Genomic DNA, 27,350 nt, shown 5'->3' on the forward strand with positions numbered 1-27,350 from the left:
CACCGGCGCAAACCGAATAAAACTTCTCTGGCCTAAAGATATGTACAAACAGGATTTTATATATAAATTGTAGAAAATTTTACCATCATTTTCTGAAATTAATACATATAATTCGGAGATGGGGTTAACATGACAAATGAACTGAGTTAAAAGTCCTAAATTTTAACCTTCTTCCACTGAACCAAATCACAACTTTTAGTCAGAATTGATTAATGAAAAAAAATCCCATGTAATTTTAACCTATTTTCTACCAATTAGAGGCAAACTTCAGCAAATAAGTTTCCAGTAAAAATATGAAAAAATGTGGAAGGTACCTAGTACCATAGTTGGAACTATAGGGGAATTAATTGTGTTCTCGTACCTGCAACAAGTCGTAAAATACTGCGAACGTATTATACGGACTTCTAAATGAAACGAAAGACGCGGAATTTTTCTTGCATGCTGGTTTTGATAAACTATGGTTATTTTTAATCCTTTCCATTTCACGTTTCTATCTTTTCCATTGACTATTGTATGTGCCTAGGAACTTGACCGCGGATACTTGTGAGTGCTACTGAAAAAAATGATATCCGCTTAACGATGCAAGATTTCGCGTGATGCCAAGGTCAATTTCAGCCACTGTGGGCGGATTCAGGCGTGCCCCCCCCCCCCCCATTTTGCAAAAATTTGCAAAGCATGGGTTGTCAGAGGTAGATTTAGGTGGTTTTAGGATGAAATTTCAATGTCTCGCTAATTTTACCACAAAAGACATTTACATTGCACCCACTCTAGAGGAACATTTCAAAAGTTTAACATATAAAAAAACTTATGCGCCCCTCTCCTAATCTAAAATCCTGGATCCGCCCCTGGACATTTTTATTGATTTACATGTAATATTGTTAGAAAAATAAAGACAAAAACATACAGATAAGAAGCTCATATTGATGCTCAAAAGTGTTCGATGTTTGATATAGACAGAGATACAGACACATTTTCAAATATTATTTTTTTTCAAAACCTAGCAAGTCTGTTAAATCATCTTTTTTTTTCTTATTTTATTTTCAGCGCGGTTTGCAAAGAGAGATTTTCTAGCGTCTCGGTATTAAACTCTCGGAAGGTCTGCCTTGCGAGGACAACACTTGTCCTAAACAATAATGCAGCATACTTATTGTTCACTATTCTTCATGACAGTTATCTCTGGATTTACAACTAATTCCCCTAATTCGACTTTTGAAAGTTGAAGAGGATGAAAAATTTCATACAGACAAAACTTCTTTTTTCAAGCATTTACTACGATACTGCAACCAACTCCTATTATAAGCTACCTTTCGTTTTGTATCTAAGATAATACCCATATATGATATATATGTTCATCTTGTTCCTTAGATAATCGTGACAAATTTGAAATTAGCATAATGAAAAAGGTTGCAACACATGAAATTATGTTGAGAGAAAAGAAATACTAAAAAGATAAAGCTGTGACTATTGTCCTTTATAATAATTTATAAAAATGTAAATAAAATTTAATAAAAAGTTCTATCACTCAAAGACATTCAGATGACGACAGAGATTCTTCGTGTTCTCAAGCAATCCAGTTATCGACGTAATTAGAAAACTAACACTATTTCTTTTCTTCATTTTACACGATCTTATCAAACCTATCAAAATCTATCAAATCTATGATTTCAATGGTAGAACACACAAAAGACATGGTATTTTATTACCAAAAATATAAATTACCACGGACAGACATTCTAAACAGCTATCGGTGGATTGCTGAGTGGTCTTTTAATACTCTCAGCGACTGTTCTCCAGAAAAGATTTTCACCTACGCCTTTCACATAGCTCAAGTATGGTGTAGTTTTGATCATAGTTGTTATAGGCGAGGTCATGTGTTTAGAGTCAATCGTTTTTAACATAATGAGGATCAATGCATCCTTCCCTTGCTGTCGTCGTCTTTCTTGTACAAAATCAGTTTCCCACTGACTCCATTCATTCTCAGCAAAATCATTGCTCATTATAATGACGACTTTCCAACATTTTCCAAAGAACGTATCAATGTAGTCAGTTATCGCTTTCCCTGGTTCAAAATCTCGAAAACGTATACAGAAACGAATATCTTTGTTTTCTAGTTTTTGTAAGAACTCGGTGTGAACCCATGTACTGTCTGCGTCACAATACACAACAAAGGCGTCATACTCGAATTCTTCCCTGCTGTCAAGTCTAAGATATCCTTTGCGCTTTAGTTTTCTCAATCGCAACAAATATAACCAATTTCGTACATTAGCGTTGCATCTGTAGGCGCTGATTATAGCCAGGAAAACGATAACTATAAAAGAACCCAGTGTTATCGCCATCGTAATCAATGGATTCCAAGGTCTACAATTTTTTGTTGTAGGATTGTAATTGACCAAAAGTGTTCCCTGCATGTTGTCTGGGTATGTACATTTGTACCGAAAAGGGAAATTTTTCATAATTGGCCTGCTTTTATTTTTATCACGCAACCAGTCTCGAAACCACTTCATTTCACATGTGCAGGAAAATGGATTATTAGATAGGTCTAAAGTTTCCAAGTTCGTGAGAATTTGTAAAGGGATTGCTCCTTTCTGTAGCACTTTTATAGTGTTTCCTTCAATGTTCAGATGTTTCAACTTCGTCATATTCTCAAAAGTCCCATTCTCCAAGAAAGTGATGGCATTCCCTTGTAAAATTAGTGTTTCCAATGAAGTAAACATCTGTACAAATTCCACAGGGAGCTCATGCAGATTAGATGAAAGTAAATTCAAACTTTTTAAATTGCGTATAGGTATAAACATTTTCATCAGTAACATTGAAGATTTTGGGAGAAAACTATCGGTCAAATCTAAATGTTTTAATTTTGGCACGTGTTGAAAAATGTTTCCAATGTTAAATCGTTTGGTTTCAAACTTGAACCCATTCTCTCCCAAATTTAATTTTTGCAGAGATGGACTTCGAAATGCATTCTTCTTTATTCCATTTGGTTGGAGTATGTGTTTTATTTGGAGTTCTGTAACGCTTGGTAGTCCCACCAAAAAGTTTGAAGGTATGTAATGAAATCTGTTTTTATTCAGAATGAGACTTTTTAGAGACGGCAAGCACATAAAAGTTCTTTGTGAGATGTCAGACAGAGCATTTTCTCCCAAGTTCAATGTTCGTAATTTCGGAAAATAACTTGTGTGTGTTTCGTCACTTGAACTCTTGCAAAAGCTTGAAAGTCGGACAACATCGTTTTGTTCAATATTCAAATTATGTAGCTGGACTGTCCGGTTTATTTTAATTTCTATGAGTTTGTTGGCGCTAAGATTCAAATGAGTTAATTGGTGTAAACCAATAAGAGATTCGAATGAAAAATCGAGTAGTCGATTTCGAGACAGATCAACTATGCTCACATTCTGAGTTGCAGGAGTAAAAAACATGTTGTCTGGAACCGATTCCCATCCATTATCTAGGAAATAAACAGCATTCAAAGAAGACGTCATGGCACTCACGGCCTTTCGAATAACACCACTTGTCAAATTTTGTTCGTTTGAGATACCAAATGTTTTTAAGAATTTGAGATCGGTAAAGGAGTCTTCTTCAATATGGAGGATTTGATTTGAAGAGAACATAAGGGAACGCAAAGGAATTGCAGTCAAATTCGAAATAAAGTTTCTGGAAAGGATATGAAATGTATTGCGAGTAAAAACCACGTCTGTAATGTTTTTTGAAAACGCCGGAATATATCTAAGACCGGAACATTTTGCTGTACTTCCTTTACACTTACATTTATTACTAGTATTTAGATATGTTTTTCTTTTTGCATCTCCAAATTCAGTGGTCAGAAATACGACTACAATGACTATGGCGAAGCATCGCATCTGTAAAAGAAAACAATGAGACCGAATTATATTGTCTGAGTTAATTGCATCTGAAAATGTCTGTTAAGTCAACTATGACGTATACAAATTAGGGCTCCTAGAATTTGAAGTAAATTTGGAAATTCATATTAGTAATGAAATTCTATAATATAAAATTAACTTACTGTGATTTGGACTTTTGTTTGTGAGGCAGGCTAGGAAATGTGTAGCTTAAAATATATGCAGTTATATGTGCGTCTCGCTAAAAACCCTTTGATCTTAACTTACATTGGTAGATTGCGCGTGTGTTCTTTCGTTCAGAGACTTGAAATATTACATGAATTGGTAAAGCTGCATGACTATACGGAAATATGTTTAAAATCATTCTTCCGCATTTTTAAGTGGATATTGTATGATAGACTTCAGACAAGGACTTTGTACTGTATTTGATACTTTGATTTTATCACTTAATACTGGGCGCCGAATGGCATCTTTTTGTAATCAAAATCAATTTTGTGAAAACAAAATTGAATTCCGTCATAACAAAATCATTTTTGTCGTACAAAACTATGTTATACAGACTTGTTTTATAATCACTTCATTTTTGTAATGACACAATTCATTTTTGTGACGCCTCGTGCAGGTGCGGGTGTCAAAAGAATTGACCTGCAGCAGCGCTAAGCTTGTCATAAAAGGCGACTAAATAGTGCTCAGAACCTTAGCCGGGGGCTAGGGCGCTCTGCCCAAAGAGCAACTGGGATGTGTGCCCCAGGTGGTGGAATGGGGTATCCCTGGCGTGTTACATGCTGGGTTTGTCAGGCTATAATACAGAAAATCTGACCGCAAACCATCGTGGTGCACCGTGTTGGGAAAGATGCCACGTTCCTCGCACGTTAAAGAACCCTACTGTGGTATTCTCCCGGAGTAAGAACCATAGGGCCCTGCCACAGGAGGCTAAATTGCCCGACCCTACCCACCTCTCCCTATTTCCAGTGGCAATCAAAATTTGTCGACCCCATTGTCCTTTTGTCCCATCCCTTTTTCATTTCATCATCATTTCATGTTCATTTTATCATCAATTTCATGTTCATCGTTTGAATATAGCTGAAATATTGCTGCTCGGACGTTAAACCCCAACAAACAAACAAACAAACATTTTTGTAACGACAAAAATTCAATTTTGTCAAATAGGTATGCAAATATCAACTTATTTGCATAGAAAATTGACTTTTGTTACCTGATATGGAAATTGAATGACAAAATTGAAATTGTATGCAAAATAATAATAAATTTAATTAGCGTCATGTGATTTTGTAATTAAAATTAGTTTTTGTGGAAACAGAAGTGAAAATTTAACACAAAAATCAATTAGTTTACAGAATCCTTTGGGTATGCAAATGAATTCTCTCATCACGATTTTGTAAGGAGGCCTCTAATTGGATATGTAGTAAGCGCGGGTCTCGCAGGTGCTCGAAGTAATCGGAAACCTGCGTCTGTGAATCTTCGTAAGATCAGCACGATCTCATTATATTCTCAACACGATATTTCTACGTCCAACATGAACTCACTAAACGCTAAACACAATTAATCTTACTGCGCTCGACAAGATTTCACTACTTTCACCTCGATCTTACTACTTTCAACAAGATCTTACTATGCACAACACATTCTCACTACGCACAACGCGTTCTCACTACGCACAACACAATCTTGCTACGCACAACACAATCTTGCTACGCTCAACATGATCTCCCCACGCTCAATACGATCTCACTATGCTCAACACAATCTTACTACGCTCAACACAATCTTACTATGTTAAACAAATCTCGGGTTTAACGCCCGAGCAGCAATATTTCAGGCGATGAGAAGCCCATATTGATGCTCAAAAGTGTTCGATGTTTGATATAGACAGAGATACAGACACATTTTCAGATATTACTTTTTTCAAAACCTAGTAAGTCTAAATCATCTTTTTTTTTCTTATTTTATTCATCAGCCCGGTTTGCAAAGAGAGATTTTCTAGCGTCTCGGTATAAAGGGCATTCAAGTAAATAATGAATATCGTCTTCGAAGTATGACTACAATTAATATTAGTGAACTCTCGAAAAGTCTGCCTTGCGAGAGCAACATTTGTCCTAAACAATAATGCAGCATACTTATTGTTCACTATCCTTCATAACAGTTATCTCTGGATTTACAACTAATTCCCCTAATTCGACTTTTGAAAGCTGAAGAGGACAAAAAATTTCGTAGACAAATCTACGTTTTTCAAGCATTTACTACGATACTGCAACCAACTCCTATTACAAGCTACCTTTCGTTTTGTATCTAAGATAATACTCATATATAATATATATGTTCATCTTGTTCCTTAGATAATCGTGACAAATTTGAAATTAGCATAATGAAATAGGTTGCAACACATAAAAGTATGTTGAGAGAAAAGAAATACTAAAAAGATAAAGCTGTGGCTATTGTCCTTCATAGTATTTTATAAAAGATATATAACAAAAATTCAATTATGTCAAATAGGTATGCAAATATTAACTTATTTGTATAGAAAATTGACTTTTGTTACCTGATATGGAAATTAAATAATAGAATTCAATTTTATGAGACAAAATTGAAATTGTATGCAAAATAATGATTAGATTAGTTAGCATCCTGCGATTTTGTAATTAAAATTAGTTTTTGTGGAAACAGAAGTGAAAAGTTAACACAAAAGTTAATTTTGTATGCAAATTAGTTTACAGAATCCTTTAGACATGCAAATGAATTCTCTCATCACGATTTTGTAATGAGGCCTCTAATTAGATATATAGAAATAGCGGATCTCGCAGGTGCTTGAAGTAACCGGAAACCTGCGTCTGCGATATCCCCGGTTACTATATCCAATGAGAGACCTTCTTAGAAAATCCTTTTTTTTTATTTTGATTATTCTACGTCAACTTTTACATATTTACCACGACTTCACTACGCTCAACACGATCTCACTATGCACAACGAACCTTACTTTGCTCAATACAATCTAACAATTCTCAACACGATCACACAACGCTTAAATGGATCTCACTACGCACAACACGATCTTACTATGCCAAACACGTTTTAATACGCTCAAAGCAATCTCACTCTGCTCAACACGATCTCACTACAAAAAAAAAACACAATCTTAGGTACAACACGTCCACACTACAAGAACATACTCCGCTCACGCACAGCACGATCTCTTCACGGTCAATACGATCTCACTACGCACAGCACGATCTCACCATAGTCTACACGATCTCACTTCGCTCAACATTATCTCGATACAGTCAACACGATTCCACAAAGCTCAGTACGATGTAACTAGTTTGAAACCGATCTTAATTCGCTCAACACGATATTACTGTACTAAACACGACCTCGCTATACTCAACACAATGTTACTTGGCTGAACACGATTTTACAACGCTCAAAAGGATGTTACTGCGCTCAACACGATCTCACTATGGTTATTATGATCTCACTACGCTCAACACCATCTTACTGCGCTAAACTCGTTCTCACTACGCGTACGGTAAACATGGTCTCACTACGCTCAACACGATATTACTAGGCTGAACACGATCTCACAACGCTCCACGCGATCTTACTGCACTCAACATGATCTCGCTACGCTCAACACGTTCTCAATACGCTTAACACGATCAAGCTACGCTCAGTATGATCTTGCTACGCATAACAAGATATCACTAGGCCCAACAAGATCTTCTTGGGCTTAACACAATCATACTACGCTAAAAATAATTATTGCACACAACAATTTTACTATGATCAACACAATCTCATTGCACTCAACACAATCTTACTATCCTCAACACAATCTCACTACGGTCAACGCGATCTTGTTACGCTCAACACAATCTTACCACGGTCAACAGGATCTTACAAAGTTCAACACAATTTTTATACGTTTAACACGATTTTATCACGCACAACAAGATCTTACTATGTTCAACATGATTTCACTATGCTCAACACAATCTTACTATGTACAATAAATAAATTCTTTCTGCGTATGCAAAACACGATCTTTCAACGCTGAACACAATCTTACTACGATCAACACGATCTCACTCTCAACCCGATATAACTACATTAAATTTAATATGATTTAACTTTGCTCAGCACGATCTTACAACGCTCAACACGAAATTTCTACTCTCAAAATGATCTCACTGCGCCCAACACGATCTCATTATATTCTCAACACGACATTTCTACGTCCAACATGAACTCAATAAACGCTCAACACAATCTTACAAGATTTCACTACTTTCACCCCGATCTAACTATCAACAAGATCTTACTACGCACAACACATTCTCACTACGCACAACACGTTCTCTCTACGCACAACATATTTTCACTACACTCAACATGATCTCACCACGCTCAACACGATCTAACTACGCTCAAAACGATCTTTGCACAACAATGTATCACTTAGCTTAAATAGCACCATTAAAGCAGTGTAAGCATGTGCTTACAAATTATTGTTTTTAAAATTTTTGTTTTTGTTTTTGTTTTTGTTTTTGGCTTTTCACAACCTTGGCTAAATTTACTGTTTGTTTGTTTGTTTTTGTTTTTGTTTTTTGTTCTTGGTTTTTCACAACCTTGGCTAAATTTACATTTACATTAATATGCTTGTAACAATCACATCTGGAATTCATATTGATGACTATTAAAAATTCGATCATTTAAATGTAACTGTGATGTTTAAGTTCGAATTCTATAGATTCAAGATCGAGTTTTATTAGAGATCAGTTCAAATAAACAAGCGTCCGTGTGTTGATCTTGAACTCCATAAAACCTAAAAGGACGCCGCTAACGTTGACGTGACAAATATACGTCTGGGATACACACGCTTTAATCGATGATTTGTAATTAAAACATTATCGTCTTCAAGTTATTGTTGCATGTAAATTAAAATGAAGAGAAGTCATCCCTCTTCATCAGAACATACTTTGAGCAAAGAACAAGGTAAATTATCATAATGCTTTTCAAAACAACAAAACACTGCTTCCACAGATACAAAAAAGGGTTTATAGAACCTCAAGTTTTGTCGGAGCCAGATATGTCTGCTCGTCTTGCTCAATGTAGCGCTGAATGTGTAGACAATAGGCTAGGGTCGAAATCATTACAGCCAAAAAACTTTGATATTGCATCATACAAGGGGAAGGTTGACGACAAACAAAAGTTCTTTCTACTGAAAAATAAATGGGTTGTTTCCGATTCGTTTATGATTTCTCTTACAGAAATTCGGGGAGTGAAAAGGGATTTTAATCAAACATGGCTCGATAAACATTCTTGGTTGAGATATTCCGAGTCAGAAAATGCAGTGATTTGTTTGTATTGCGTTTTATTCTATAGTTCTGATAATGCTTTTGTAAGAACCCCTGTAATTGATTGGGCAAAGTTGACAACTTTGTTAAAGCGAACGACATTTGAGTCAAACTGGTCATGACAAGTGTATTGTAATGAGTGAAAAATTTATGAAAATTGTTGAAGGTAAAAGGAATGATGTTGTCTCAATGTTGAGTTGTTCATTTCAAAATAAAATATTAAGAAACAGGGCTATCTTGAAAAGTATTTTGAAGACTATTTGTGTGGAAAGCAGAACATTCCACTACGTGGTCATACCGAGATAAAAGTGATTTCATTGCTCTTATCAAATTTAGGGCAGAAAATGATAGGATTTTGTCTGACCATTTACAAAGCAGTCTCCCAAATGCTAGATATCTATCAAAGCAAATACAGAATGAGTTAATTCATATTTGTGGCCAACAGTTACGACGGCATATCGTCGATATAGTGTACTGTAATTCTCCAAACTGTTTTAGCATAATTTCAGATGAAACTACTGATGTTTCTACCGTCAACAAGGTTTCTTTATGCTTGCGTTATGTCGGTTCAATCAAAAAGTGTTGACAAGCAAAAACAAAACAAAAAATCAGAAAAAAAAAAGAAAAAAAAACGAGAAAAAAAGAAGAAAAATCATAGCTGGCTGTGATTCTTTTAACTTATACACCTGCCTCTAAACATTTAACAAGATTTAAAATGGATTGTCAAAGCTGTTACTTTAATGAAAAAATATTATTCGAATTTGAAAATTATGGTCAGCTTCTTGGGGTATATATCCTAAATTTTCGGCTACCCCGCTGCAACACGATCTCAATCGGAACATTCCATTCATTTGGCTTTGTTTGACAGGACAAGTGTCTTGAAATCCTCAGGTTTAAAGTACTAATGCTTGGTATTACTTGCGATCAGTTGGACATCACACACACACATAGAGTTGAATACTTGTCAAGTACCTTATACTGATTGCAAATTTTCAGGTCGGGCTTCTAACAGGAGATCCGTCTTCTGAATTTGTGAACCAACAAATAAAGGACTCATAAGATGTATATTCCAGCTATTTTTAAATATATGTATCCGTACTTTTCAGGAAAGAACCATAAAGATTATGGTAGAACTCAACAATAAAAGATAGTTGTAATATCAACCGGCAAACTTTAAATCATATCAATTCACTTGCGGAGCACTTTTTATAATTATAATGATTCCATGGAGGGCTCAAATTTATTAAAATTGGGTACGGGGGTACAGCTGGAGCGAGCTGGAAAACACACTCCTCTCCATATTTATAAATTTGTCCAGTAGGAAAATCCGTAAGAAAGGATATAAATAACAGTTTGTCTTAGCAATAAATTATACATTTAAATATTGGAATGCATTGTATGGCCAATGGATATAATACAGCTCAGAAATGACAACCCATTCACATAGGAAAATAGAAAATTTATTATCCAATTACACTCCTTGAGACGTTTAGGTTTCCCGCATGCAAGATACCTAAACGCGCGCTAAACGAACGTTTCTATCGTGCGTTGGAAAGAACGATCCTATCGTGCGTTTTTAAAAACGCACGATAAACGAACGCTCCCAGCATGCATTTAAACGCACCGACTTAGCGTACGTTGTTAGTGTCACATTCGATTGAACCGGGGCTGGTTACGAAAACCGAAATATTGATATTAGAATGTGAAGTTATCAAAGGCAATGTAGATATTAACATGTTCGAAAATGGTTGTTGTTTTAGGATTACAATCACAAATCTTTAAAAGATGCCGTTAATTTTGGAGGGAAAGCATTATTCGATACAAGAACGTCCATTTTCATATGTGGACGGGTAACATTAAGAAATGCTTGCTTCCCATTTCACCAATATATCCAAGTTGTTTCATGGCGTATTTTGATAAAACAAACTTTTTTGGAAAGAGCAGTCTGTGCTGCAGATGATGTCATATTTTTCATGACGTAATAATAAAATCAAAGCGTATTACAATATCACAAATATCTCCCCTTTGATGTGGACATTGTAAAAATGGAAAGAAATCGATTTGAAGACAAAATGTTAGACATTTTTTTAAGTTATGCGAACAGCTTTTTTTAATCGGGACTTATTAACTATATTGACAATTTATTACATAACCCCAATGAAAATATACATAAAATGTTTAATCCGTCTTTTTGTTAAAAGCCTTTTTGTCCGTATTTTAATTATGTCACAAATCTTAATTTTTTCGACGTTGGCCATTGGCTACATTCTTGCTTACGGTTGTAAAATATAACAATGAATAGTATTTTAACCAAAGTATATTCACGCTTAAAGGACTGTATAAATATTCAGAAAATCAAGTTTATTCTAAAAAATAATGAGTTTTATTGTCTAATAGTAGATAAACACGTACGTATGTTGTGATGTCACGTTGTCTTTTTCCCGACGTTTTCTACATGTTGCGTGCTATCCAGTTTTTATCAAAAGCTGTTTTCGTTAGCATTGAACTAATAACTACGAAATTTTGAATTTTACATGTATATATGCTGCAGATAGTATATTCTAAAAATTATGGTACTTGGTTGAACATGTATCTTAGTGCAGCATTTTGCCTGTGTCTAACCAAAATGTCACAACATCTAAAATGTGTATGTTTTATTTATTCACGCGTACACCATGCAAAATTCGAACGAATTGTTCAAAAAGGCAAGTGGTGTTGAGTCGATTTCTTCATATACTTAACAATGTATTCATCCTCCTCTATGGTTTTATCGAACAAAACACAAGAAAAATTGAGAAAATACAAGAAAGAGCTCTTCGTTTCATATTCGACGATTACACCACATCATGCGATAACCTTTTAATTGAATCTGCTATACCGTCTTTAAAAATCAGGAGTTTGAGAACCATGGCATTAGAAACTTACAAAATTCTAAACAAATCCAGCCCTCAGTTTCTCCACAATATTTTATCTTTTAAACCAAACTTGTATAATTTTAGATATAAGCTCACAGCTGATGTCCCAAGACCAAGGACAACAAGGTATGGTAAGAATAGCTTTAGCTACCAGGCAGCCACGATATGGAATTCCTTACCAAATGAAGCAAGGAATATTACATCTTTTGAAGATTTTAAAAAAATTATTTCTACATGGTGTTTTAATGAAAAATGTTCTTGTTTTTCATGTAGAACTAGTGAGCTGCCTGTTGGTTAGACCTATTTGTTACTGCTTTGCTGTGTTAAATATTTTATGCCTGAATATATGCTTTTACTTTTATATGTGCTTTTATATGTGCTCAATGTGATTGTGCTATGTTTTTATGTTCCCAATGTGTGTATTGTGTATGTGTGCATGTGCTTGCATTGCTTATTTGATTTCATGTTTTATGTGCTGCATGTAAATGTATGTCTTTTACCATGTCTATGAATGCCTGTTATTTGTTTTAAAATATCAGTCGGTTTAAGAGCTCTACTGAGCTCATGTTGATTGTTATATAGTACATATATCTGCCGACTTTAAATAAAATTCACTTACTTACTTACATTTCATTTTTTTTTCTTAAGCTTAACAAATGGGTTATATATATATATATGTAAAACGTTGTCTCACAAAAATGTCACAAAGCGCATTTTTGACGTTTCCAAAGTAACATTCTGTTTTGCGACGTTATACCCTGTTAACGTCAATTTTAAAACCAATACAAAGTTTTGAAAACATACAATACTAGATTAAATTATTACGACTGTAGACGTAATGAATAAAAAAATACGATTTTAGCGAATCTGATAAAATAATGAAAGAAATGATGAAAAGAAACAGGAAGAGAAAAGCCGCCCCCCCCCCCCCACACTTACACACTTTTTTTTGCGTGCACCCCTGTCTGTTCATATGTAATGATGTCCTAGTGAAATCGTGATCAGCGTGCCTGCATCAAAGTATTTTGAACACGCGCTTGCACATTCGCTAGTGAAATATTGTAAAATCAACGTATTTCATGATCATCTAATTATCTCTTGACAATTATTTTAGCTATAAGATATAATAAGCTGTACAAATATTGCAAAAAATTTTTTTTTTTCAAGTTTTTTTTCAAATTGGACCAAAAACAAGGCAAAAAAAAACCGATTTATTCTGGTGTGGCCTTTTTTTACCCCTTATAACTCGAAAACCGTAAGAGACATCCGAAAGCTGACTGAAAGGTGCAGGCAGAATTATTAATGAGGAATCCAATAAAGAATCCAGTGAAATTAAAAATTTCGAAATCGGACAAAAAAAAAAACATTTTTAGGCGTTGCCCAATTTGACCCCCTATTACTTATATTCTTCTCGAGTGGGTGCAATGTAGATATTTTTGTGGTAAAATTTGCGAGAAATTAAAGTTTAAACCTTAAACCGCCTAATTCTATCCCTTACAACCCATGCTTTGCAAAATTTAGGGTGGCGCACGCCTGCCACGCCCCCGCCTAAATCCGTCCCTGATACCACATATAAGTGCAAACCGAGTTTAACAATATTGAGTATTACGTGTTAGCACGAAAACGACAATTAAACCAAGTATAGGAACATTCAGCTGATGGTCAGCGTCACTCATATCCTGCAATTGATTGGCTAACAATGTGTTACGAAAGATTTTTTTTTTTTTGGGGGGGGGGTGTTAGTGGTTTATATCTAAAAAGACAGTCATATTATCTGCTCTAAGCCACGATATGCTAGCTTCATAACGCACGAAATGGAGGGTGTAACGGATAACGGAAAGTGCTATCATTTTCAACTTAATTGTTATAGATTTATTTAACTAGTTCAATAATTTAACTAATTAAATAAATTTAGTTAATTACAGGTAAAATTTAAGTCAAACTCGGACCGACACCGAAAAAATTCCGGAAATATACGAACTTCAATGTCTCGAACTCCCGATAACTCGAACACATTTCAATGGTCCCTTGGAGTTTGAGCTACCGAGGTTTGACTGTACTATTACATTGGCTATAATTTTGGTTAATTATTTTTCCCCTTTTACATTGGCTATACTTTTGGTTAATTATTTTTCCCCTTTTACATTGGCTATACTTTTGGTTAATTTATTCCATTTACACATTCACTAAAATTTTGGTTAATAATTTCATGTGTAAAGTTTTGGGCCTACAATTACACTTGCATCCTCCCAAGTCAGGGTTTTGAGTCCACCCTCGCTCCCTCAAACCCATGAACGATACCCGCTAAATATGAATGAGTGGTGTCAGGGGTTTGAGGGAGCGAGGGTGGACTCATAACCCTGATTTGGGAGGATGTTACACTTGTTAAATTCTAAAAGTTGACCGATTTAATTAAGAATTGGCTATATATGATTAAAATTTTGTCTATTGAAAAGTAACAAATTTTCCACGTGCAGATTGTTTATTGCGCGAAGTGCAATAAATAAAAGAAGCACATGGAAAATTCATGTTATTTTTCAATAGACAAATTTTTTATCATGGCCAATTTTCCTTTCCTCTTGGACTTGACTTTTTATGAGCAACTCTGCGGGTGTTTCTAGAAAAGCAGATGACAACACACCATATACAGGTGCACCTGCATGGTCCATGCTCCCAGTTTTTAGTGGAGTCTGATCATGAGTTGCTCGTTTACTTTTGTTACTCTGTATGTATTATTTCAGTTACTTTATGTTCTTTGTTGTATTTGTCTTTTTCCCATGTCTGGTCTTACTCCCTGATTTAATGCTTTTGACGAGAGGAAAACGTGATCACACCCTTTCCGACATTGGTAATATTTATTATACTTAAGTTTCAGGGAAGTTAACAATGAAGTTTCCGATTGTGCAAGAAGTAAATTAACATAAGCTCCATTTACATGCACAGATTTTACATATATGTGTAAATTGCACATGTGCAAATTTTTACACTTTTGTGAAATAAAGTTGCATTGATATGAGTTTTTGTAGTGTGTTTATTTTTTAAATTTTTAGTCAAGCAGCCAGTCAATATTTGGTCTTCCGTTGACGCATCCTAACAATGGATGGAAATCTTGCCTTTTAAACACGACTAAATATCAATTTTTTAGTATTTTTGAGTGATAATAACCAAATGTTAGAGTAAGAAGAGATTGACGTGGGCTTTTGACAGTTCATTTGTTTGATGGAGTCGTTTCTTGGGCCAGTCGAAGACTGGGTGTGGAAAACATTTATAAACATATGACCCTCAGTGGTGGATCCAGAGTGGGGTTGCTGGGGGTAAAATGTAAAATTTACTCAGAAAAAAAGGGGAATAATGTCCTACCACAACCTTTTCTGAGGAACCCCGGCTGGCACCCCTCCTTTTCAAAGAGTCTGGATCCGCTACTGACCCTTAATATTAAGTTTGTGTAGTTCTTGGTCCCTTTTGCTTCAAGATCATTCATTTATCCCAATATACGCATCTCTGTATTTAACATAACAACTGTCTGCCTCTCTTTTAAGTTAAACTACCTGGTTTTGTCAACCAATGCATGACTACTTACAATAAAATTGAAAATGGGGAAGGTTCGTAATTGAATATTGTAACTATGGACTTCGGACTAGTAAAAGTGAAGGAATGTTCAATTGATCGAACTTTCTCATCCTGAAATGCATGAAGTATCTGCCATGGGACGTAAAAACCACAATCAGTCACTTAATTTATTTCTAATGTTAGTACATCATCACATATAGTTAATCTAATAGATATTTTTTCTTTAAATTATTTAAGATTTAGATTAACCAGAGATGGCAGAAGAGGAACATGCCAGGAGAGAATTACAACAGAAACAGCATTATTTCCTACAGAGTGAACTACAGTCCATGGCTAGAGATCTACCTGGGTATTTTGCTTTACATGTGCATATGTAATGTTCTGTCAGCTTACAATAACATTTCTATTTTAAGAAAATGATTTAAGGGAAAAATGTTTTTTTTTTTCCATTAACTAAGATTTCTTGTGTAACTCCTTGTGTAATTCAAGTTTTCCAGTAATGATCCTGGTAATTGCATTCTTTATTTGTAGTAAATATCAACAAAGGCTACCTTATGACTTACTGTCAAGTTTAGCCAATGCTCTTCTAGATGGTACAGTTTTTGAGATAGTTAGAAGTTTACAAGAAGTGCAACATTTAGAAGAGAAGCATTTGTCTGCTCAGAGAATGAAAATGGTGAATGACCACAAAGGTAAACTATTGTGATTAATAGATATATCCCCTTTGGATAGTAGGTAAACCATTGTTTCCATGATTAAAAAGAAAATGTTTGCATTGTTCTGCATGCTACGACGTTGTACACGATATTGCGATATTCAGACTATTTATCTTTCAATTTAGAAATTCAATCTCACCAGGACTCTGCTTTTCGAGTATGTGATTTTTGAGAAACATTAAACTAATATATTTATGTTAATGGTTTATGCAAGAATTCTTCCAACATATTCTATTATATTTATAAAATGTAGTCTTAATATGCTACAAAACAGTCATTTTTGAAGAATAAGATGTTACATTAGAAAAATGGACCAAGCCGAAAAACGGGTGTATTTTTAAGTTTTTTCAATGGACCTCAACAAAATTTTGCCGGGAAAATCCTCAGACCTATATATTATGACATCATAATATTTGGGGCGTAAATTTCAAACGGAAAAAGATTTGACAAGATGAAGGCGGCCTGCTGGACGTGTAAGACAACAAAATTGTCGAAATTTTCAATGGATTGTTGAGAAACAACTTTAAATCATTAAGTTAATAAAAAAAAGGTAAGATTATGATATTATATCATAAAAAAGTTCAAATTCTCAAGTTTTCCTGTCAATGAATTCATGTGAAAATTGCATGTATGTTTAGAAAAGGCCAGAATACAGGAAATCTAGCAGATTTGTGCTGTGCCAGTAATCTTGCGGTTACTGACCTTATCGCAACATTTTCAATACATTTTACCCTGTTGTTTTCATGATAAAAATACACTATGGAGAGCAAGTTCGCTTATTCTAAATTTTAAGTGAACCAACGAAAAGCATTTCATATTTGCTTGTTATAAATAACTGCCAATTGTGCAAATCTAGCGGGATTTTCCACCTTGGAGATTTTAACGTTTTAATGTTAGATCACGCTTTATAGGCTATAGTTTCACAAGCACGCTACAGTGCATTGGCAAACCTATCTGTACACATTTATAAATGTATGTTATAAAAACATTTTTTAAGCAAAATAACAACAAACCCAAACAGTAGACATACATTCACCTAAGTAACAGCTTATCTTTTTATATATATATATGTATTATAATTAAATGATGAAAAATGCACTGCAATTGAAAACTGACAAATGAAAAAAAAAGTTACAAAAATATACGACAATAGACACAATATACTGTAGATAAAAAATGTGTATATGCAAATGTCGAGAGTACACAATCTAACCATATACATGTACTGTATTACTTCCAACTATAGAAATTAATTATAAAATTTAAAAATGTGGGGAAATGCAGCGATATATAACCACAGAGTTCAATTCTTAAAATTAAATGGGAAAAATGAAGAATTAGTCATATATACAAATATCAGTTTTTTTTTGGTTTTTTTTTGTTTTTTTTTTGTGTGTTTTTTTTTACTTAACGGAAGTCTGTTTCATTTCAGATATGGAATTCAAATCAAATGCTGAAAAAGCAAAGTTTTACAGAGATCAGAAAAAGAATAAAATTAGGTTACAAACACTAAAATACTGCCATTCAAACTTGTTGTGAATAAATGAAAGTCGAAGAAAGGTCACTAAGGGAAAAGATACGAAATTCGAGGTTAGGAAAAGGCAACAGAGAATAAAAGAAAAGGAAGCAAAACAGTAACAGGATTTGAAAAAAATTAAAAATAGAAATTATCAAAAGAATTACAAACTTTGACAGAATGAAAACAAAAATGATATCCAAGAAGAAAGTATATTTTCGACTTTATACGCATTTCCAAATTGTACTAGTCGTTTTTGTGCTCTGTTGCATTTGGAAGAGTCCTTGCCCAAGACACCAGATGAAAGAGCTACTGTTCATGTACTTATCAAGTAAATCTCCAGTTGCTGCAAATGTGAAAAAGAAAGAAAAAGAACAGCAGAATGTATTTTGAGTAATGTAAAAACATTTACTGGTGCAACAATCCTAAAACAAACAGATAAAGCACGGAAAACAATGAGTGTACTGACTGCATCAGTGGGGAAAATCTGCATAAAAGTAAGAAAAGTTTAGTGAAAAAGTTAGGAAAACCTGTGCGTAGGCTGACTGGTGGGCAGAGAATTCGGGAGCATGTATTCAAATCTGATAAATCATGCTTCAAATTGACCAAGCGAAAAACCAGGAATGATGCGATAAACGACGATGACAGGAAAACAGCATATAATTTTTTGGTATTACCTGAATCCTCAAGACCTTCTGGGCAACAAAAAAGATGTTAAGGGTATGAGAACTGGGCCGAAACAATATGTAAGTCATGCTATTTATCTTTTGGAAAAAATTCAAACTGAAATTTATCTTGACTTCCGCGCAACACATCAATATTTAAAAATGAGCCAGCGAACGTTTGAATAATGTAAACCTTTTTTTTTGTAATAAGTGCCAGATCGAAAGATAGAAATACCTGCTGCAGTCGGCAACATATTGAAGTCAGATTTTTATTTAAGCGATGCATGGATTTTAGAAAAAAAACACTACCAAACTGTAAGCGAGAATGAACGTCTGAAAAATTATGAGCATCTTAATGATTTAGTCGAGGATTTGCTTTGTCCAAAACATGATGGAAACATATTCCACCAAGCTGAATGTATTAATAGAACTTGTTTGGATTGTGGAGTACCAAAGGTAAAATTCTTACCACAAGAACTTGATACGTTAGAAAATGCGGAAGAGATTACCTGGAAAAGATATGAGTTTGTCTGTTTTGTTGTTAAAAGCGGAAAAACAGAAAAAATTACAGTTGGTAAGGAAAACAACAAAACCTGGTTACATGTGTGATTACTTTTAAGATCTGATTTATGCCTTCCCCTCGCATCAATTTCGCGCAACATGGCAAAATGACTAATCGAAACATCTATTTGAAAATTTTCCAATCGAACATGCAGTCTGCATTCATGATTTTTTGGAAAATTATCGTTGCAAAAATCTATCAGAAATTCAATCGACATGCTGTCTTAAAGTTTGACGAAATTGACAGTACAACAAATGAACCGAACATGGTATGTGAACAACTCTTGGTAATTTCGTCTGACCCCAGTCATGACCGATATTATACAATGTACTGTCAAGACAAAATTTCTGAATATTTTAAATCAATTTCAGCTAAAATTAAAGTTCTACATGATTTTACCGAGGGATGCTCAACATAGGACAAAAGTAGAAACTGTATGGGCGATGTTAGTCGCATCTCCAGTGACCTTGGTTATGAGAAAATAATAAGAAACTTTTATGAAGCGTCTCATGCAAAAGGGCCACAGGACATTGCAGGAGGGTTTTTATAAAACCGAGCCGATATGGCAATTTTGCAGGGAAATGTCATGATCCACAACTCAAAGGAATTTTTCAATTTTGTTGACAGTAAATTGAGGTTGCCACAATCAGGAATTTACAAACAGCAAGTCTTCCACTATGTTGAGACCATTCCTAGAGAAGGTTTACCAGACTATAAACCAGTACCACAAAATAGCAAAATACATCAAATTTCTTCTACAAGGTTGACGGAAAAACTAAACATTCGTTTGTTATCATGTTATGAATGTGAACTATGTATAAATGGGGAGTTTGAAAGTTGTGTGAATGAGAGTCAAATAGGAAAAGTCGAATTAATAGGAATGAAACTGACCAACAGACGAGGTGCTACAATTGAGGATGTGGATATAGAACAATGTATACCTTAGATTGATATGCAGGATCTACTGAAGAAAGATCGTGTTGTGGCCGCTTTCATCAACGACCCCAAGTTTCAATACTATATTTGAAGATTTCGGCTGGACCCATCTCTTTATCGGAGAATGTTGTTGATGATTGGGGTTGCAGTTTTCAGTGAGGCGCTGAAGTTGTAAAGGGTTATTATTATGATAGAGTGAGGACTTAACCTCATAAAATTTATGATAAATACAAACTTCTAAAATGAAAAAAGGCAATTGTTTATGTTGCAGCTGTAAAAGTTGTCTGCATAGAAATTAGCGCTTGTGATCAGATAACAATACCCAAGAGATTACATCTTGACATTTTGGATAGTCTCGATGATTTTTAATTTATGTTAATAAATCGGATAACAGTGTAATTATATGTAAATAATTATATTCAAGACACTTCCATTTGTTTTCTATATATAGTTTCAAAGTTTGAGGCCCACAACTTCCTAAATAATGATTAAGTCTGCATGAAATTTTGTATACTTGTTTATCTCCTGAATTTTCATATTTTTTCTCTCCCAGAAATTAAAACAAAACTGAACAAGATTCGACAACTCTTTCTTTTTATTGAAAATCAATATGATATCTGAATAGACGGAAATGCATGAATCTGATTATCAATGTCAAACAAAAACTCACACAAAAGGGGGGAATAAACGTTTGATTAAACTAAATCAAGGTATTTAAAACAAATAACCCAACAATACAAAGATCCTTATGTAAGGGACATTGCAAAAATAACCTCTATGGTCCTCTATGATACCGTCAGAAATGGTACGTTTTTGACATTACGTTGATAGACACCAATATCGTGCACAACGTCTATGGAGTTTTACTTCTGTGACATTTACAATTGTCTATCTAACTTTATTGTCACATGGAAAATCTCCAGAATTCTTGTGAAACTTAAACATTTTAAAGCTGATTTGGCAGCCCTTTGTATGATCTCTTTTTTCTCTTTAATTTTTTTAAATATTGCCGAATCTCAAGCATTAAAATCTTGAAAGTTTGACAGCACTGTATCTTGATCAATAAAACTATTTTGGCTTTTGTTATTACATATACATGTGTATTTGCCTGTTGTGCATTTCTGATTTGTACTCATCCTCCAATCATTAAAAGAGTAGTTCATTAGAATTTTTTTTTGCTTGATGTGAATCATTTTTTTATCATCTCATTGCAAAACCCTTATTTTGAGACAGTTCTTTATTTTGCTTAAATGGTTCTGACAGCACTAATAATGTTTGTCATCATCATCTTTCAACATTGTAAGTCTCTCTGAAACCTAATTGAATTCATGTGAATAATTTATTTATAAAAGACATAATTAAACTCATAGAAAAAGGTCAGTGCTCATAGCAAGAAAATTGTGGGTTTTTTACAGCTCAGAAATATGAATTACAGAAGAGACACAAAGAACTGATACAAGGCTGTCAAACTAAACCACACAACCTGCCTCTGGTGGAGACTCAGATAGAAAGAGAAAGAGAGGTGATTTTCAAGTTACATGAGCCAAGTTTTTTATTATTGAAATATTTGTGTTTTTCACTTTGTTTTGATCTTCTTTTATTATAGTTATATTGAGAGCTAATTACAGTAGCAAATTCTTGGTCACGCCAGTCCAATGATTGGCGAAGGTTACCTGAATAATACTGTATAATACCTGTACATGTAGTGAATTCACCTGAGGAATGCCGATTTATTTGAAATTGAAGATGTACATGCCAAAATAAATTCTGCCTAATGTGTTTAAGTAGGAAGTCGCTGCATATGTTTTGAATTCCTAATTGGTTAACTCTCATCCGAAAAAACTTTTGCACATACATTTTATTTATGAATGGTGTGTAAAACAAAGCAAAATTATGTTTGGTTCTGATTGTTAATGTATTTTGTTCTTTCATATTAACAGTTTTTTTTAACTTGAACTAAGTGGCACTAAAATATTTATCTTATTCTTAGATGTCTTTTCTCCAAACAAATTTACTATTTTAAACTGATAAGATGGAGTATGTTACCTTTTCTTCATACCAACTTGCAGAACCTTTTTTTTTATCTTAAAAGCCTCATCATTTTCTTTTTTCTGACATCTCAGTATGTGTTCTTTGAACATTATCCATTTATCTAGGATATTAATTTTGTTAGACAACAGACAGAAGATGTGATGAAGAAATGAAGAAGAAAGACATGAAAGTGATAATGGACTTAGACCAGAAAGTTATGGACCAACAAGTAATGCTCGAGCGAGCTGGGGTGCCAGGCTTCTTTGTCACAAATAACAAACAGGACATTAGATTACAGATGTATCTCCTGGAATTTATTAATCGTCTGAGATACATGGACTTACCCAGTTGATGTTGATTTAGTGGATAAGGACTTCTTAGGAACTTTTACCAGTACAATTTTTGGTTTCAAATTCTCATGTTTATAGATTTGGAAGCCATGAGATTTAACAATTGTCTGCTGAAGAAATACCAGTCTGATATTTTGGTATTGCTACATCAAGACTCCATGCCAAATCAATCTTGGTATTGATCTTATTAGCATGCCTTTCAATAATTCTCTTCTCGGGTCAGATTGGTCTTTCTTGTTATTTTGTTGTGAGATTGAGAAAGAAAAAAAACAAACACAAGTACTTTAACTTCATATGCTTAATTTTTTTAAAAATGCAATTCCTTACAGGAAATCCCTATTGTGATTCTGCTGTCTTCATTATGCATGAACACATTGTGCACAAATAATGGTAATTTGATCTTCAAAACTCAATTAGGTGTTTTCCAACAATACTTAAAATATACCTTTGGTGGCTACAATAGCTGCAGAAGGATTATAGACTTGAAGGGTGTTGTATGTTGGTAAAGTATATCTCAAGTCAAATCACCAACAATCAAAATGGTGTTATATACAGAACCAGGATCATGTTGATATTGTAAACTTTGTGATGCTGGCTAACCAAATTTTAAAAATTTTAATTTAAGGGAGATGCTACAATGTCACCAGCTTTTTAGGGGGTACTGTTTAAAAATAAAATTGAGTCTGCTAATAACTTTGTCAACTTTTTAGGTGGCAAATAACTAATAAATCTGATTGTCAATTTAAATGATGATTTCATATTTATGTACATGAATTGTTGTTAACATTATCATACATTTTTCAGATTTTTGTTGTTCTCAGTTGATAAATTATGTATAATCTTTGAACAGCTATAGATATTATTTAGATGGTTGAGATTATTTTTAATTAAAATGAAATGATATATACACAAATACTGATTGTTTACTATCGTGTTATACCTATACTTGATGAGTGGGAGTACATAATAGTCCTAATGTCAGTTATCTTGTTCACCAAATTTCAGAAATCACTTGACCAAATTTTAAATTAAAAGCTTTGCTAAGCACAGCACAATATAACCACAGTGGTCAATCCCTGAACAGTTGGGGCAAGTGTGGACAAAATATTAGTTTTTGACACACTTAAGTAGGAAGACTTACAATTTATTATGGACACATTGAATGGTTTGGCGAAAAATTTTAAATTAAAAACTTCCAAAATCGGACCAAAGTTTTAAAAGTCGATTTTTTTTAGTGTAGCCCATTTGACTCCTTATAACAGAAAACCATAAGAGATATCTGAAATCTGATTGATTAGTGCAGGCAGGGATTTTTATGAGGAATAAAAAAAAATTTGAATTGGACCAAAAATAAAAAAGTAGATTTTTTCAGTTGTGGCCCCTTTGACCCCTTGTTATTCGTAAACCTTAAGAGATATCTGAAATCTGATACAGAAACACAGGCAGGAATTTTATGAGGAATCTATTTAAAAAAATTTCGAAATCTGACCAAAAAATAACAATGTCGTTTTTAGCTTAGCTGGCTAAAAGGTCATGTGAGTTATTGTCATCACTAGGTGTCAGTCCATTGTCATCCTTTAACTTTTCAAATATCTTCTCCTCTGTAACTGCTATATAGAGTGTAACAAAACTTTGCATGAATATTCCTGGCAGTTGTCACTAAAAATAGACTATAGGGGTCAAATTGCAGAATTTTGGAAATAAATCAGTAAGAGTTGCATTTAGCTAACATCTGGCAGCAGGCAAAATGGTTCGGCATAATGAGGTAGACCTACACCAAAGTTTTCAGAAAGATCCATTGACAAATTAATGAGTTATGGGTCCTGAAATGAATTTTTTCTCCTCTGAAACTACTAGATGGATTGAAACAAAAGTTCACATGAATGTTATTTAGAACATTTTTAACAATTTGTGTGTTGGGATTTTAGATCTTGCAAAAAAAATGGTGGCTGTTACAAAAAACAAAGACCATAAAGGTCAAATTGTTCAGCATGATGGAATAGACTTTGTCAAAATTTTCAGAAAGATCCATTGATGAATGAATGAGTTATGGATCCTGAAATGAATTTTTTTTACCAAATTCTACATTTTCAACTTTGAAAATCTTCTTCTCTGAAACAACTGGATGGATTTAAACAAAACTTAGCATAAATGTTTTGTAGAAAATCTTTAACAATCTTTTCGTGGGGATTTATGACCTTGCGAAAAACATGGCTGCTGTTACTAATTAGAGAAAATAGAGGTCAAATTGCAGAATTTTGCACTTAACTCAAAAACAGTTGGATTTAGATAAAATCTGGCAGACAAATAAAATGTTCAACATGATGAGTTAGACATGCCAAAATTTTCAGAAAGATCTATTAACAGATGAATGAGTTATGGGTCCTGAAATGAATTTTTTTCCCACAATTTTTATATTTCCAATTTTAAAAATCATCTCTTCATAAACTACTGGATGGATTGTAACCAAACTTGGCATGAATGTACCTTAACAAACTATACCGGTATATGGGTATTTTTTATCAAAAACAATGGCCAATGTTACTAAAAATAGACCATAGGCATCAAATTGAAGATTTTTGGAAATAACTCGTAAACAAATTCTTACAGGGTAAAATTGATCAGCATTGTGAGACGCACCATTGCCAAAATTTTCTTAAACATCGATGTCAGAGTCATTGACCTTGAAGAGTTAAACAAGAGGCTCCCAGGAGCCTGAATCGCTAACCTGGTTAAATTTTGCTTTTCAAGGGCAATAAATTTAACACTTGTCATACAATTTTGACTCAAGAAGACTTTAGTAGGCAATTGACATAATGTAGCTAAATGTAAGTTTTGGAGATGTAATTTGCGAAAAAATACTGCTAACACCAATATTCTATTTTTAGTAACAGCGGCCATGTTTTTCAACGGATCAAAATCTCCACGATAATTCAATGCAGGATATCCCAAGGAACATTCATACCAAGTTTGGTTCCAATTGGTCTCGTAGTGTCATAGAAATAGAGTTTTGAAAAATTATTAATGACAATAACAAGGGATGCCAAGTGCTGGCAATAGCTCACATGGCCTTTGGTTAGGTGAGCTAAAAATAACCATGAGTGATTTATTTTATAATATGAAAGCCTTGGTAGATAACTAAGTTACTCTCTATTGATTAAATGATTCTTGTGACAATAGTACAGGCAGGTCAAGAGTCCAGCTTTAGAAAGCTAAAAAGACCAGATGAGTGATTCAAGCTCTAGAGCCTCTAGTTTTTTGGGTGAGGCCCATTTGACCCTGTATAAATAAAAAACCCTAAGAGATATCCAGAATCTGATTAATAAACTCAGGCACTGATTTTTATGAGGAATCTATTAAAAAAAAAGAATTTTTGAAATCGGACCAAAAAATAAAAAAAATTTGACCCCCCTAAAATGGTCCAAAACACTTAAAATCTGCTTGGTACCTTTATTTATAATTACCAGTATTAAATAAGAAACACAGTAAAAAAAGAATAATTAAAATCAGGAAAAAACAAACATTCTACATGGGTTTTAATAAAGCACTCATTTTTACCCTTTTTGGCCTTTTTTCTGAAAACAGTAGGACAACACAGTCCAAATGAAATAGGACTCTTCCTTTAGTGTTAAGTAAAATCATATCAAAATTGCAGAACAATTGGTCATCCACAACGAAAGTTACAGTACCTGAACCAATCCGTGCAACAAAAATTGCGATCGTTCATTGATCACCGATCAGTTTCCAGTCAGTCATTGATCCGTCAAACCGATCCATTTAACTAGTGATCACATAGCGGTCAATGTATTTTACTGTTTTTGTTGTTTGCTTTATTAATTTTACACATATTTACATAATGTAATAGATATAAACATTAATTTGTACTTTATTTTGCATTTCCTAAATTTAAAACAGATCTTGCGTCATTTTATATAACAAAACTGCGATCAGGTCGGTCACCGATCCTTCAACGATCAATCAGTCAACGGTCATCGATCCATCAAATCGTTGCGCGGATCAGTTCAAGGACTATATTGCATGAAAACAAAGTGTTCCAGAACCGACAACGACGACAATGACTGTGCCATTACATTATATCACCGCAAACAGGTCAGGTTTATTGCATTTATCCTTCAGGAGTTGTGGTCCACATGGAATACAAGAAAATCTATGACTACAAGACCCAACTTGTTCCAGTGAAAGCATGTTTTTTTTTCAACTGAGTTTTGATAGTTGCTATCATATTACCAGTCAAATTGTGAACTTCAGGTTTTCTAATTCTTACTGTATCTTAATATATCACCATTTGGCATCCAACACTGAGCAGATTTAATTCATATTTTGCCAGCAGTATCCTTTTTTTTATGTTTATGTCAATGATTTCGATAATATTACATAGAAAATTGGGATTAAATTACCATGTAAAAGCTATGAGAGATACAATGAAAGTATAATTGTTCGTGAGGGACCAATTTTGATGGATTTTATGGGTTTGTTTCCCAACAAAAAGGAAACTCCATTTGTTTGTATGACAGAGTTGTCAAATCAACGAATTCAAGAATCCAATAACTGATCATTTACCCCTAAACCATGAATATTGGTACCAACGAATAAAATTACTTTTACAGTATATGAAAATAAATGGACCATCCTTCATCAGCCCAACGAGCTTTATTACTGATGAAAGACAAAGATTGTCAATTTTCACTGTCATTAGCTTCCAATAATTGAGTGTCGATCTCTGTAAGAATGAGGCAGAGGGTAAAACATCGTATGAAAAAAAACGCCATTTTGAAAATGTAATTTTACTCTTTGCAACATCAAATTGAAGGCAATAGGATAGGATTTTCCATATCATGT

The 27,350-nt window shown here is 33.9% G+C and overlaps 2 protein-coding genes across 4 annotated transcripts; one reads left to right on the top strand and one right to left on the bottom strand.

The window, feature by feature from the left end:
- Positions 1–1,462: 1,462 nt before the first annotated feature.
- LOC148614789 (toll-like receptor 1) lies at positions 1,463–4,201 on the bottom strand. 2 transcript variants are annotated; one of them, XM_088589160.1, is made up of 2 exons: positions 4,125–4,201; positions 1,463–3,857 (listed from the first exon to the last, which is right to left on the bottom strand). In XM_088589160.1, the coding sequence occupies exon 2, from the start codon at positions 3,855–3,857 to the stop codon at positions 1,734–1,736; it is 2,124 nt and encodes a 707-aa protein (XP_088445286.1). In that variant the 5' UTR covers positions 4,125–4,201; the 3' UTR covers positions 1,463–1,733. The 2 variants fall into 2 exon arrangements, with proteins under 2 accessions (XP_088445286.1, XP_088445285.1); XM_088589159.1 differs by having other exon boundaries at positions 4,022–4,165.
- Positions 4,202–15,012: 10,811 nt separating this feature from the next.
- On the top strand, positions 15,013–23,420 carry LOC148614790 (protein DGCR6-like). Of its 2 annotated transcripts, none has more exons than XM_088589163.1 (5): positions 15,013–15,054; positions 15,952–16,063; positions 16,246–16,406; positions 21,525–21,631; positions 22,283–23,420. In XM_088589163.1, exons 2-5 carry the CDS (start codon positions 15,969–15,971, stop codon positions 22,490–22,492), a joined length of 573 nt encoding a protein of 190 aa, XP_088445289.1. In that variant the 5' UTR covers positions 15,013–15,054; positions 15,952–15,968; the 3' UTR covers positions 22,493–23,420. The 2 variants fall into 2 exon arrangements, with proteins under 2 accessions (XP_088445289.1, XP_088445290.1); XM_088589164.1 differs by lacking the exon at positions 15,013–15,054 and adding an exon at positions 15,185–15,396.
- Positions 23,421–27,350: the final 3,930 nt, after the last annotated feature.

Source organism: Perna viridis, chromosome 6, assembly GCF_037379345.1.
Source record: "Perna viridis isolate PV_CMFRI_1.1 ecotype Kerala chromosome 6, ASM3737934v1, whole genome shotgun sequence".
NCBI classification, from domain to species: Eukaryota; Metazoa; Mollusca; class Bivalvia; order Mytilida; family Mytilidae; genus Perna; species Perna viridis.

Coding starts and splice junctions, on each gene's coding strand:
- LOC148614789 (XM_088589160.1), bottom strand. CDS start 3,857: ATGCGATGCTTCGCCATAGTCATTGTAGTCGTATTTCTGACCACTGAA.
- LOC148614790 (XM_088589163.1), top strand. CDS start 15,969: ATGGCAGAAGAGGAACATGCCAGGAGAGAATTACAACAGAAACAGCAT. Junction 16,407..21,524: donor AATGGTGAATGACCACAAAG/GTAAACTATTGT, acceptor GGTTTTTTACAG/CTCAGAAATATGAATTACAG. Junction 21,632..22,282: donor AGATAGAAAGAGAAAGAGAG/GTGATTTTCAAG, acceptor TAATTTTGTTAG/ACAACAGACAGAAGATGTGA.